General features: G+C 38.7%; 1 protein-coding gene across 1 annotated transcript; it reads right to left on the bottom strand.

Moving 5' to 3' along the window:
* Positions 1 to 21: 21 nt before the first annotated feature.
* On the bottom strand, positions 22 to 11,311 carry LOC100251202 (uncharacterized). The gene is made up of 11 exons (XM_002266226.4): positions 10,998 to 11,311; positions 10,072 to 10,154; positions 9,839 to 9,974; positions 9,057 to 9,550; positions 8,912 to 8,959; positions 8,466 to 8,640; positions 2,363 to 2,475; positions 2,087 to 2,183; positions 1,651 to 1,870; positions 1,043 to 1,196; positions 22 to 792 (listed from the first exon to the last, which is right to left on the bottom strand). Exons 1-11 carry the CDS (start codon positions 11,155 to 11,157, stop codon positions 346 to 348), a joined length of 2,127 nt encoding a protein of 708 aa, XP_002266262.1. The 5' UTR covers positions 11,158 to 11,311; the 3' UTR covers positions 22 to 345.
* Between the last annotated feature and the right edge of the window lie 1,801 nt (positions 11,312 to 13,112).

Genomic DNA, 13,112 nt, shown 5'->3' with positions numbered 1-13,112 from the left:
AAATGTTCCAGACATAACTCATTAAAATGAATATTTTGCTTTCATAAATGATGAAGTCATATAAATGAATAAATATACTTTACAAAATCACCTGAGAGAGGGAACTGTATAGTGTTTTTACCTACAAGAAACCTCTTAAAACACCACTGCTATAAACTTCAGCATCTGGACTAGTAGTTTAATCAAATTGCTGAATTTATCCTCCTAAAAGAAACCCATCCAAATTGCTAGGACTCTGCAGCTGCTACTACAAATGGAGGGCACATCTAGTGGAAGATGAGTGCTCCCTCCTATCCAGATGGAGGTATTTTAAATATCTGTCTTCTTGAGCATCGACAACTTGTTTCACATATGCGTATGGGGGAGGGGTGCTGTAGAGGACTTCACACACAAAATGGCAGAGAAAACCCGATGCATCTCCAAGATGGGATCCCCAACAATTCCCGTCTTAACACGCCAAGCAATATGCTCGTCAGGCCTCACTAGGATGGCTCCTTTGTCAGTCATCTGACACATATCCCACCACGACAACTTCACTGTCGATGACCTCTTAACTTCCACTTCCACCACATCTACGTAGCTCTCCCAAGGCATCAATGCCCCTGCACTACTTATTTCATCTCCAGTGTCAGTGTTACTAGGCCACATTACACAGACCTTGGCAGAAACTTTAAATTCCTCTGCCACCTTCAATGCGGCATGAGCTAGCTGGTAGGACTCCTTTACTGGAGCTATAATGAGAAGGAACTCTACTTCATCTCCTGATACCAGATCCAGGGTAGAGCAAATCTCCTACAAACAAACACTCATACAGTAAGCTCATGTATTAAAATGAACATGCAACCATCTATCTAAACCAGGGCCTCTATAGAGCCTACAAGCTGTCACTTGGCATCAGAAACCAGTAAATTTATATTATGGCCAAACGAGCAAACCTTAGAAACTAAATCTCCTGGGATATAGGTGATTTACTCCTTTGGTAAAACAAAATAGAATAAATAACCAAAAAAAAAAAAAAGACTATGGTCTAACTGGGACATACCTCACTAGTTAGATTTGACAATAATCTCACATTCATATGGGGTAGCCTTGACCCAGGAGCTCCAGTGGGAATATAGTCCCTCCGACGGCCAGTAGGTGCTTCCAGTGCATCCTGTGCACTGTCACTGTCAGGTACAAGTGCTCCTTTGAGATACCTAACATGAATGGCAATGAACAAAACAGGTATTCAGAAACTCCTCCAACTCATTAACATAAATATCATAATTGACTGATTTTGTCCTGCACCATAAGATTACAGAATTTGCTGGTGGACTTGAAGCTTTTGAATAAGTTTGTGAGGTCGATCATTGGCTTAGATGGACTTCCCATCAGAATAGCCTCAGTGAAGGAATAATCTAGATTAGTCCAAAAACAATACTACAATTATCAAACAGAAGCAAAATCACATACTAGTGATCAATTCATCGATATTTTAAAGGAAAGGACTTATTTCAGTAAGGCTCAGACATCAGTCATTGCTAAATAAAGCAGGGAATTTGACTCGATTAACTCTGAAATTTTCAGCATCAGATTAAAAGCCAGTTGAATATTTTGAAATTGAGTTAGCTGGTATAGATTGAGATTTAAGTAAGAAAATAAATGTGGTACCTGAAACCAAGATCCTCGGCAGGAAACTGGAGTTGAAGACTCTTTCCTTCTTCAAATATACGCCTTAGTTTAGCAAGCCTAAAAGATCCAATTGGGTTTTTTTCATTCAAAAGAGATTCTGAGACCTGTGCACGACCTATAGTGAAAATTCCATCCAAAACTGCCCTCTGTAGTCCAGAAGGTAAAATGGAACCAATGCCATTGGTGATAACTTGATGTACTGCAAAACCACCCAAAAGCAAAGGGAAAAAAGGGGGGAAAAGCAGGATGATAATACATATATGTTATCAACCAGTAAGGAAGCTACTGTGTCTCAGGAATTTGAAAGAAAGATATTTTTTTTTTTTGATAGGTGGGATTTGAAAGAAAGATTGATAAGCAACCTATCAAAAGAAAAGAGAAATAAGATCAAATCAACAAATAACGTTGGTTTTACCTGAGTTTGCAACAGTTGGATTGAGACCAAGTGTAGCAGGCACTGCCATGGCTGCTCTGAAGTTCTGAATACTAAGCTCAGTATTGAAAATGGCAATCTGACAGCAACAAAATAAAACTCATCAAAGTGTCTAAGTTTTAACAAGAACATAATGGGAACAACAGGGAAAAGTATGAAAGACCAATTTCTGGACAGATAAAAAAATAGAAAGTTATGGATAGGAGGATGCTAAGAACCAGGTGCAACCCAAGTACAAGAAAAGAATAAAAGCAATACCGGTCTACGTTCTGTATCATAAGTGTGAAGAATTGAAGATGGTGCAATACCCTTCACAAGAGAAGCTAATTTCCAGGCAAGATTATGAGCATCTTGAATACCGGTATTCATTCCTGCATAAATCATGTGGAAGTGGAATCTATTAGGTGATATTTTTCTTCATATTGACCAAAATAATTAGAAGCAGACCTTTATCAATCCATACAAATGGATCTCAAAGAGCACACTGAGCACACTGAGCACACCATATTGTGCACCACCCAGGAGGCTTCCTCCTAGCTAAAACCCATCCTAATTCATGATATTGATATTTTCCAATGCAGAGTTATTTGCATGAGTTGTACCCCAATAGTTTCCCACATTTTCTTTGAGGGCCTGTCCATATCCTAAGAAATTGAAGCAGGAGTTGTTAATTCCAACTGATTCCTAAGAAACTACAGAAAATAATGGGGTTTGGATATAACACTTCCAAGGATTCAAAAATTCCAAGATACTCCGAATTGTCATCACATACAAGATATCCAACTCTTGCATGGAAAATATTCAATCTATATAAATTTTTGTTTGTTCCAAAAGTGTCTGTTAAATATAATGTATGTATAGTATACTATCTTTCCTTGTTAATATAGGTCACATGTATGGTAGTTAGGACTCCTAGCCTTGTATATATATATCTCTCAATTGTAAGTAGAGATTACAATGAATGAATAAGGTTTTTCTCCTCTCTCTCTCTCTCTCAACATGGTATCAGAGCCAAAGGAGAAAACCTAATTTTTTTTTCGGTTTAGTCGTGTACTCAATTCCGACGAACCGTCCCGTGACTGTGTTTTCACTCCGGTCCCCTCACTCTCTTTCCGAACCACCCCGGACAACCTCATCGCCGTCGGATCTCCATCACGCCGGCAACCTTTTCCGGCGACATTTTCCGGCGACCTTTTTTCCGGGAAAAGACCACATATTCCGAACCGCCGGAGGCTGATCTACACGCCAGTGGAAACCCCACCGGCAACCGGAATCTCACGCGCCCCCACGCGCCGCCCTTCTCCTCCAGCCTGTCACCCACGCGCCGGCGCGTGACGGCGCGTGGCCCACTTTCCGGCCACTTCCGACACCTCTCCAGGCTCGTCCGGCGCCGTCTTGGCCTTCTAGCCCTCCGGCAGTCCTCCCCGAGCCCTGCATCTCCATTTTTTCCCTGGTTTTGGCCTTCTTGCCATTCCGGCCACCTCCGACAGGGCTCCCCCTCCATCCCCGAGGCTTGGGTGCTGCTTCTCTTCCTCTCCAGGCACGTCACGACCTTTTTTCTCCATTGATTGCACCTCTCACAGCCGTGGTTTCACTGTTTTTCTCTCTCCGCCGAAATCTGAACCCATCTTAGGGCTCTCTTCGATCCAAATACGTGAATATGACCACCAAAAATCAGATCTTTACGTCTGTTCTCTCTGGATCTCCTCTGATTACCTCAGAGAAATTGGTTGGCAGTGAGAATTATCTCTCCTGGTCTGCCTCTGTTGAACTTTGGTTTATGGGTCAAGGATATGAGGATCATTTGGTTACCCAGGAGGCAGATATCCCTGAGGTTGACCGCGTACAGTGGAGGAAGATAGATGCACAGTTGTGTAGTGTATTATGGCAATCGGTTGATCCCCGGATTCTTCTTCATCTTCAGGCCTATAAAACTTGTTTTAAATTTTGGACTCAGGCCAAAGGATTATACACGAATGATATCCAGCGTCTTTATAAGGTGGCTTCTGCTATTGTCCATCTCAGCCAACAGGACTTGGATCTATCTACTTATATTGGTCAGATTGCCTCTCTTAAGGAGCAGTTCTTGACTGTGATGCCTCTTACTCCTGATGTTGGGGCTCAACAAACACAGCTTGACAAGTTCTTCATGGTCCTTACTCTTATTGGCCTCCGTCCGGATCTTGAGCCTATTCGTGATCAGATTCTTGGTAGTTCATCAGTTCCGTCCTTGGATGATGTGTTTGCTCGCCTCCTCCGTATCTCGTCCACTCAGACTTTGCCATCTGATAGCGCTTCAGATTCTTCTATGTTAGTTTCTCAAACTACCTCTCGAGGAGGACGCAGTGGTACCCGAGGTAGAGGCCAACGTCCTCATTGCACCTATTGCAATAAACTTGGCCACACTCGCGATCGTTGCTATCAGTTACATGGAAGACCTCCTCGCACTGCCCATATGGCCCAGTCCTCTGATTCTCCGCTGTCTCAGCCTCCGAGCTCCTCCGCATCTCAGACATCTCAGGCTTCTATTGCCTCTGTTGCCCAGCCTGGTAATGCCTCTGCCTGCCTTACCCACACATCTTCTCTTGGACCCTGGATTCTAGATTCTGGAGCATCTGATCACCTATCTGGTAATAAGGATCTTTTCTCCTCTATTACTACTACCTCTGATTTACCTACTGTTATCTTAGCTAATGGTTCTCAAACTGTGGCTAAAGGTATTGGTTTGGCCCTTCCTCTGCCTTCTCTACCTCTCACTTCTGTCCTTTATACTCCTGAATGTCCTTTTAATCTTATTTCCATCAGCAAAATCACTCGTACTCTTAATTGCTCTATTACCTTTTCTGATAAATTTGTGACCTTGCAGGACCGGAGTACGGGGAAGACGATTGGCATAGGACGTGAGTCTCAAGGCCTCTATCACCTCACCTCAGATTCATCTCCTGCAGTTTGCATTTCCACTGATGCTCCTCTCCTCATTCACAATCGTCTGGGCCACCCTAGTCTCTCCAAGTTCCAGAAGATGGTTCCTCGTTTTTCAACTTTGTCGTCGCTTCCGTGTGAGTCATGTCAGCTTGGGAAACATACTCGTGTCTCGTTCCCAAAGCGTTTGAATAATCGGGCAAAGTCTCCTTTTGAGCTTGTCCACACTGATGTTTGGGGTCCTTGTCGGACTGCGTCTACTTTAGGATTTCAGTATTTTGTCACTTTCATTGATGACTATTCTCGATGTACTTGGTTATTTTTAATGAAGAATCGAGCTGAGTTATTCTCTATTTTCCAGAAATTTTATACTGAAATCCAAACCCAGTTCAATATTTCTATTCGTGTGTTACGCAGTGACAATGCCAGGGAATATTTTTCAGCCCAATTTACTTCGTTTATGTCTCATCATGGGATTCTTCATCAGTCTTCTTGTGCTCATACTCCTCAACAAAATGGGGTAGCTGAACGCAAGAATCGACATCTTGTTGAGACAGCTCGTACTCTCCTCCTCCATAGTCATGTTCCTTTTCGCTTTTGGGGGGACGCTGTTCTTACCGCTTGTTATTTGATTAATCGTATGCCCTCCTCTGTCTTACACGATCAGATTCCTCACTCCCTTCTTTTCCCTGACCAACCACTTTATTTCCTTCCTCCTCGTGTCTTTGGTTGTACTTGCTTTGTTCATATTCTCACTCCTGGACAGGACAAGCTTTCCGCCAAAGCCATGAAGTGCCTCTTCTTGGGATATTCCAGACTTCAGAAGGGTTATCGTTGTTATTCCCTTGAGACTCATCGGTACTTTATCTCCGCTGATGTCACCTTCTTTGAGGACTCACCATTCTTTTCCACCAATTCTGAGTCTCTTCCTGTTTCTGAAGTCTTGCCCATTCCCATTGTCTCCCCACCTGATGTTATGCCCCCTCGACCACTTCAGGTTTATCATCGTCGCCCTCGTGTCGTTGCTCCTCTCCCTTTTCCTGAGGCACCTGCTGACTCACTTCCTATCCCTTCGGCTTCACCTGCCCCGGCTCTGCCTTCTCCTAATGACTTACCTATTGCTGTTCGGAAAGGTACTCGCTCTACTCGTAATCCTCATCCTATTTACAATTTTTTGAGTTATCATCGATTATCTTCACCCTATTCTGCTTTTGTTTCTGCTATATCCTCTGTTTCTCTTCCAAAGAGCACCCATGAAGCTCTTTCCCATCCAGGCTGGCGACAGGCAATGGTGGATGAAATGGCTGCTCTGCACTCTAATGGCACTTGGGATCTTGTTGTTTTACCCTCTGGTAAATCTACAGTTGGTTGTCGTTGGGTCTATGCAGTTAAGGTTGGTCCTGATGGTCAGGTTGATCGCCTTAAGGCCCGTTTAGTTGCTAAAGGCTATACTCAAGTTTATGGTTCTGATTATGGTGACACATTCTCTCCTGTTGCCAAGATTGCTTCTGTCCGCTTGCTTCTCTCCATGGCTGCTATGTGTTCTTGGCCTCTTTATCAGTTGGATATTAAAAATGCCTTCCTTCATGGTGATCTTGCCGAGGAAGTTTATATGGAGCAACCTCCTGGTTTTGTTGCTCAGGGGGAGTCTGGTTTAGTGTGCAGGTTACGCCGTTCTCTATATGGCTTGAAACAATCTCCTCGAGCATGGTTTAGCCGTTTTAGTTCTGTTGTTCAAGAGTTTGGCATGCTTCGCAGTACAGCAGACCATTCAGTTTTTTATCATCATAACTCCTTGGGGCAGTGTATTTATCTGGTTGTTTATGTGGACGACATCGTCATTACAGGCAGTGATCAGGATGGTATTCAAAAACTAAAGCAACATCTTTTTACCCACTTTCAGACCAAAGACTTGGGGAAACTCAAGTATTTCTTGGGAATTGAGATAGCTCAATCTAGTTCTGGTGTGGTCCTTTCCCAAAGGAAGTATGCTTTAGACATCCTGGAAGAAACCGGTATGTTAGACTGCAAACCGGTAGACACACCTATGGATCCGAATGTCAAACTTGTACCAGGACAGGGGGAGCCTTTAGGAGACCCCGGGAGATATCGACGGCTCGTAGGTAAATTGAACTATCTCACCATTACTCGTCCAGACATTTCTTTTCCTGTGAGTGTTGTTAGTCAATTCCTACAGTCACCATGTGATAGCCATTGGGATGCCGTAATCCGTATCCTTCGATATATCAAAAGTACACCAGGCCAAGGTGTATTGTACGAGAACAGAGGTCATACTCAAGTTGTTGGTTACACAGATGCAGATTGGGCTGGCTCACCCACAGATAGACGTTCCACTTCAGGGTACTGTGTTTTTATTGGAGGTAATCTAATATCTTGGAAGAGTAAGAAACAAGATGTAGTGGCCAGATCTAGCGCTGAAGCCGAGTATCGAGCTATGGCTTTGGCAACATGTGAACTCATATGGTTGAGACATCTTCTTCAGGAGTTGAGATTTGGAAAGGATGAACAGATGAAACTCATCTGTGATAACCAGGCCGCATTACATATTGCATCCAATCCAGTCTTTCATGAAAGGACCAAGCATATTGAAGTTGACTGTCATTTCATTAGAGAGAAGATCGCATCAGGATGTGTTGCTACAAGTTTTGTCAATTCAAATGATCAACTAGCAGACATCTTCACTAAATCTCTCAGAGGTCCTAGGATTAAATATATTTGTAACAAGCTTGGTGCATATGACGTATATGCTCCAGCTTGAGGGGGAGTGTTAAATATAATGTATGTATAGTATACTATCTTTCCTTGTTAATATAGGTCACATGTATGGTAGTTAGGACTCCTAGCCTTGTATATATATATCTCTCAATTGTAAGTAGAGATTACAATGAATGAATAAGGTTTTTCTCCTCTCTCTCTCTCTCTCAACAGTGTCCTTTTTAGTTCTTAGACTAATTATACACTTATCACCTCTCTTGTCATTTTATTCTTTGGATTCTTTGACTAAATCCAAATAATATATATATATATACACTCTCAATATGTTAAATACTGAACATGCATTTATAGTTGTATACCTATGTTTACATTTTGGGGATTTGTTCTGTTCAATACTCCAGTCCCATTTTTGAATGAAACACTCATGTCCATCAATCTTAAAGGAAATCACCTATATTTCTTTTTCTTTTAGTTATTTGGTGTGAGATCACCTCAAATGTTACTAACTCTTCCCAACTAGATTTTCATCTGGAGAAGGAAACATTTTATGAGAAAAAGCTGCTAGCTTTTCCTCCTTTTCTTGTGTGACTATATAAATTATCTGTTGCCTGTAAATTGCAACAAGCAACAGGGCATGAGATAAATTTTTACCATAAATACACAAGCAGAATTTTCACTTTGTGTGTCTGAGAGAGGTACTCACCAAAACCACCAGCTGGAGGGAAACGATGAGCAGCATCACCAGCAAGTAGTATTCGGTTGTCACAGGATACAAACTTCTCAGCAACTTCAGCATGCATCACCCATGGCTTTATATCGATTACATCTATGTCTACAAGCTCTTGGCCAACCAATTTGAAGATTAACTTCTCACATACCTACAAAGAATTAAATCCTTCAAAGGAACCATTACTTACAATGGAGAATATATCCTTATTTATATTACTTTTAGCTACACCTCCTAAATGTCTGGCATGTCTATCACTAATAGGGCAACAAATAGTGTAATACTGTGATTGGCTCCTGCTTATCCTCTCCACCTGACTCTGGTGCTTATCCTATATGCTATAACCACATAAGGGAATATGCTAAAGAATAGAATAAGATTTTATCCATCCAGAAAAACTATCTTCAAGCAAAGAAAATTACCTCAGGGCTGAAGTCATGAAGGCTTTGCTGAGGTGGATAGAATGGTGTCTACTAGATGACAAGTAAAAATCATATTGTAAGGTACATATTAAATCAATGTTAAATCAATACAATAAGATTCTGAACATTTCAAAACCTGCACTACCTGCAATACAAATTCCCCTTGCTTGAGATCATGAGCAACCAGAACCCCTATTGCCTCAGTATTGAAAATAAAGAATAGCATCCCAGGTCTCTCATTGAGTAGGTATTGTCCAAGCTCCTTGCTCAAAAAATGAATGCTGACTAGCTTTTGCAAGTCTTCTTCACCTTTCATGGTTATTCCTGCAAGTTTTCTCACTGTACTTCCTGCACCATCTGCACCAACAAGGATACTACACTGTATATTTCTCTTCATACACTTCCCCTCCTTGAGAAAAGATGCAGTTACATTAATCCAGTCATCAGTGGCATCCATAGATACACACTCATGCCCCATCAATATCTGCTTTTCCCTGACATGCCCATGATTAAGGCCTTCCCACCCTTCCCAATTATGGACACGGAAACTGAGATTTTCCAGCTGCTTAAGAAGTAATGCGGTAAGTTTGTACTGTGAGAAGTGAGCAACGGAGATGGGGCTGACAACTTGCTTAAAATCTGCAATAAGAAAACATTAGAATGAATCATTTGATGTTTATTATTTACATAAATCATAAAAGCCACAGTGCAAGCAAATACACATTTTCTGTAGTCTTGCTTATAGGACTACGGAAAACAGATCAAAGGGCCCCAAGATCTTACTATAATAATATTTATAAGAAAAACAACCCTCCAAATTTATATAACATGAGAAGGAAACCAAGTGACCTAAAATGTACGATCATATGGTTTAAATACAGGAAAGCTGCCTTTCAAGTGGCATCATCCAAGCAGTATAAATTGCACCTTCAGGTTGCATATGGTCTACTGACCCAAGAACAGAGCCATAGAGTGATGTGCAGTATATGAACTTCCTCCACAAATCCACTGGAGGTTGAGACTTTTGGATCTCATCTGCCAAGCCATCCAATTTTCTGAACACCTGAAAGAGAACACTAGATCAAAAGAGAACTAAACATTTTAATAAGTTTGCATTCTTCTGAATAGTTTAATTCCTTCTTCCAGATAACGAAATCTACCTCCATAGATCGATTGTTGATGAAGTGCGCCTGTGGATGTTTAGAAAAAGTTTTGCTTTTCTCCAAAACTGCGCATTTGACCCCTACAAGAGGTCATCAAGCACTCAATTCGATTCCTAAGATAACTTTTTTTTTTTTTTTTGCAAATTGTAAATATGAAAAAGGAAAAGGATAAATGCATCATAAATTGCAGCAGTGAGGAACTGAATACCGCATTCTTGCGGACAATTTGCAACAACATGAAGTGCAAAAACAAGCAAGGGAAACAAAGCTTTGCAGAGAAAATTATAATTGGACACACCCTTACTTCCCATCACCCGAGAATGTAACTTCCTTTCTAGATGAACTCATGTTGCTAACTCCAAATAATAGGTCCAAGGCATCATCTTTTTAGTTTTTCAGTATCATAGAGTTTCTCAAAATACCAATTTTGACTACCTAAGCTACCAAGTTATTAACATTTCCACTTGTTTGTTCCATCGTGACATCCAAACCCTAGGAATGTGGGAATAGGAATGGAAATGTGATGGGAATGAAGGTGACTCATAATACAATATAGAAGACAGGAATCAAAATCCTAGAGGGAGTGGGATTTGATTTCCATAACAATGAATTTTTTATTCCTTTTCCCATTCTCAATTCCAGCTTTCCAAACACGGCTTAATTTATATGTTATTCAAGAGAGCTTCACAACGGAAGAACAACTAGGATTTCCAACTGCAAATGTAAAACAAAAATCTCGAATTTCTTGCATAACAAATAGGTATAACAAACTGCAATTAGATCGATACGATATGATGTTTCATCAAATCACCAGAATAGCTAACATTTTCCTCTGTCACCGAGAAAAAGATGAAAACAAGGAAACTAGTCACAAGTTTTGATTTTCTATAAAACCAAACAGATAATTAGGGTTTGGTGAATACCAAGTTTGGTGAGAAGGATAGAGAGAGCGAGACCGACGGGTCCGGCGCCGACGATCAGAACCGGGAAGACACCGTTTCTGGAAACCTCTGAAAAACCTCTCTTTTGAGTGTATTGATACGGCATCGTTCTGAACATCCTGACAAACCCTAAAACCTCCATTGCTCAGAAATGGAACTCTCTGCTGACACGAAGGTGAGTAGCCATGGAGGTAGAGGTAGGCATATTTGGGTGGGCTGTGATCGGGCTGACGGTTCGCCCATGCCCAAGACCAAGCCCAACTAGTGTTACTTTGAGCTAAACTAACACTGACTTTTAGAAGCCAATCAAGTAACCCAAGTTCACCTCAGCTCAATTCAAAGGTCCATTTTGGGAGTTCCTCTTAAAGATTTTATTGGGTGTTTTCTTTTTCTTTTTTTTTTTGAGAAAATAAAAAAATGAATAAATTCACAACTTATTTCATGTGCCTTTTTATGGCTTTCACTTCTGCTCAAACAAATACAAAAAATTAGTATCATGACATGAAAGCCCGATTATGTTGGAAATAATTGATCAAGGTACCTGCTCATTTATGAAAATAATCCAAAAAACTTAAAAATCACTTAATAACTTAATTTAAGTTATTAAATAAATTAAATATATTTGATAAAATAATTTAATGATATGACATAAAATCAATAATAACTTTAAGTAATAAATAAAAATAACTAATTTATTATTAAGTCTGTATTTTTGTTTTACTTTTTTTTTCATTTATCGTAATTACTTTCAAAATTTCTTTTATTACTCTGTGATATCTCTTATTATTTGATCTATAACTTATGAAAATAAATATGTCAATTTGATAATTTAGAATAAATTTTCAGTTAATTTTATTAAATAATTTTAATATTTTAAGTAAAAATTAAATAATAAATTTTAAGTGAAAAATTTAAATATAATTTAACTTAAAAATCAATTAAAATAATAAAATAATAAATATTAAATTTTATTGGTATTCTAAATTTTTTTTTTTAAAAGAATCATTGATAGATTAATAATGAACACGTGCACTGTTACATTATTTTCAACACATGGGAGTGCTACGTTATCATCAAATAATAATAATTATTATTATTAATAAGTCAATATGGGAGAAGGCTGAAAAGTCCTGAAAACCCTCATCGCCTCCATGGACAGATATTCCTAAACACTGATTTCCACAAAAGGAGTTCATTATTTCCTTTAGAATTTTTAGCCATCATCATCTGAGAGTCTGAGACTGAGACTGAGGAGTTTAAGACCAAAATAATATATTTATAAAAAAAAATGATAAGAATAGTATCCATTTGAAAATATTTGTCAAAGTAGTCTTCTTTATCCACGTAAGCATCCACATAGATTTTAAGTGTAAAGAACCACCGTTGGTAACTGTGGTTTTAGAACTTACAAAAATTTCCTTAAAACCACAGTTACAAACTGTGGTTTTACAATTTCTCTTAGAACCACAGTTACTAACTGCGGTTTTAAAATAAGTTTCCTTAAAACCACAGTTACAAACTGTGGTTTTACAATTTCCTAACTTTACAATTATTTTTAATTCGTTCCCATTTTAATGGTGTTATAATTTTAATATTATTTTTAAAATATTTTTTTATTAAAACAACCATAAAACCACAGTTATTCAAATTAGTGATGTTATGTTATTCACATGTTTCCTTGATAATTTAAACAAATAAAACTCAAATGCATCCTAAAGTCTAAATGAAATAAATTCTAACTAAATAAATTATTACAACTACTACCTATTTTTCTTTCATATAATTAAAAAATTATACATTTTAACCCAGACATAAGGTCAAATCATACTTAATAATAAATAACCTAAAATCATAATCACTGACATTAATTTTCATATGAAAAGATAAAATTTTAAAATAATATAAACAATTTCTTTAGTTATTTTAAAATTTTAAAATAATATGAATAAATAATTTTCTTTAGTTCATATGTGAAAATATTTGTAAAACAAATAAATATTTTATTTACTATAAATATATAAATTTTTATGGGAATGCATGTAGACCAAATTATTTTCTCAAATTTTCAAGGAAAATATGAAAAAATAAAGATAATAT

The sequence above is a fragment of the Vitis vinifera genome, chromosome 1 (genome assembly GCF_030704535.1).
Source record: "Vitis vinifera cultivar Pinot Noir 40024 chromosome 1, ASM3070453v1".
NCBI classification, from domain to species: Eukaryota; Viridiplantae; Streptophyta; class Magnoliopsida; order Vitales; family Vitaceae; genus Vitis; species Vitis vinifera.
This window is presented reverse-complemented; position numbering and strand designations above follow the sequence as displayed.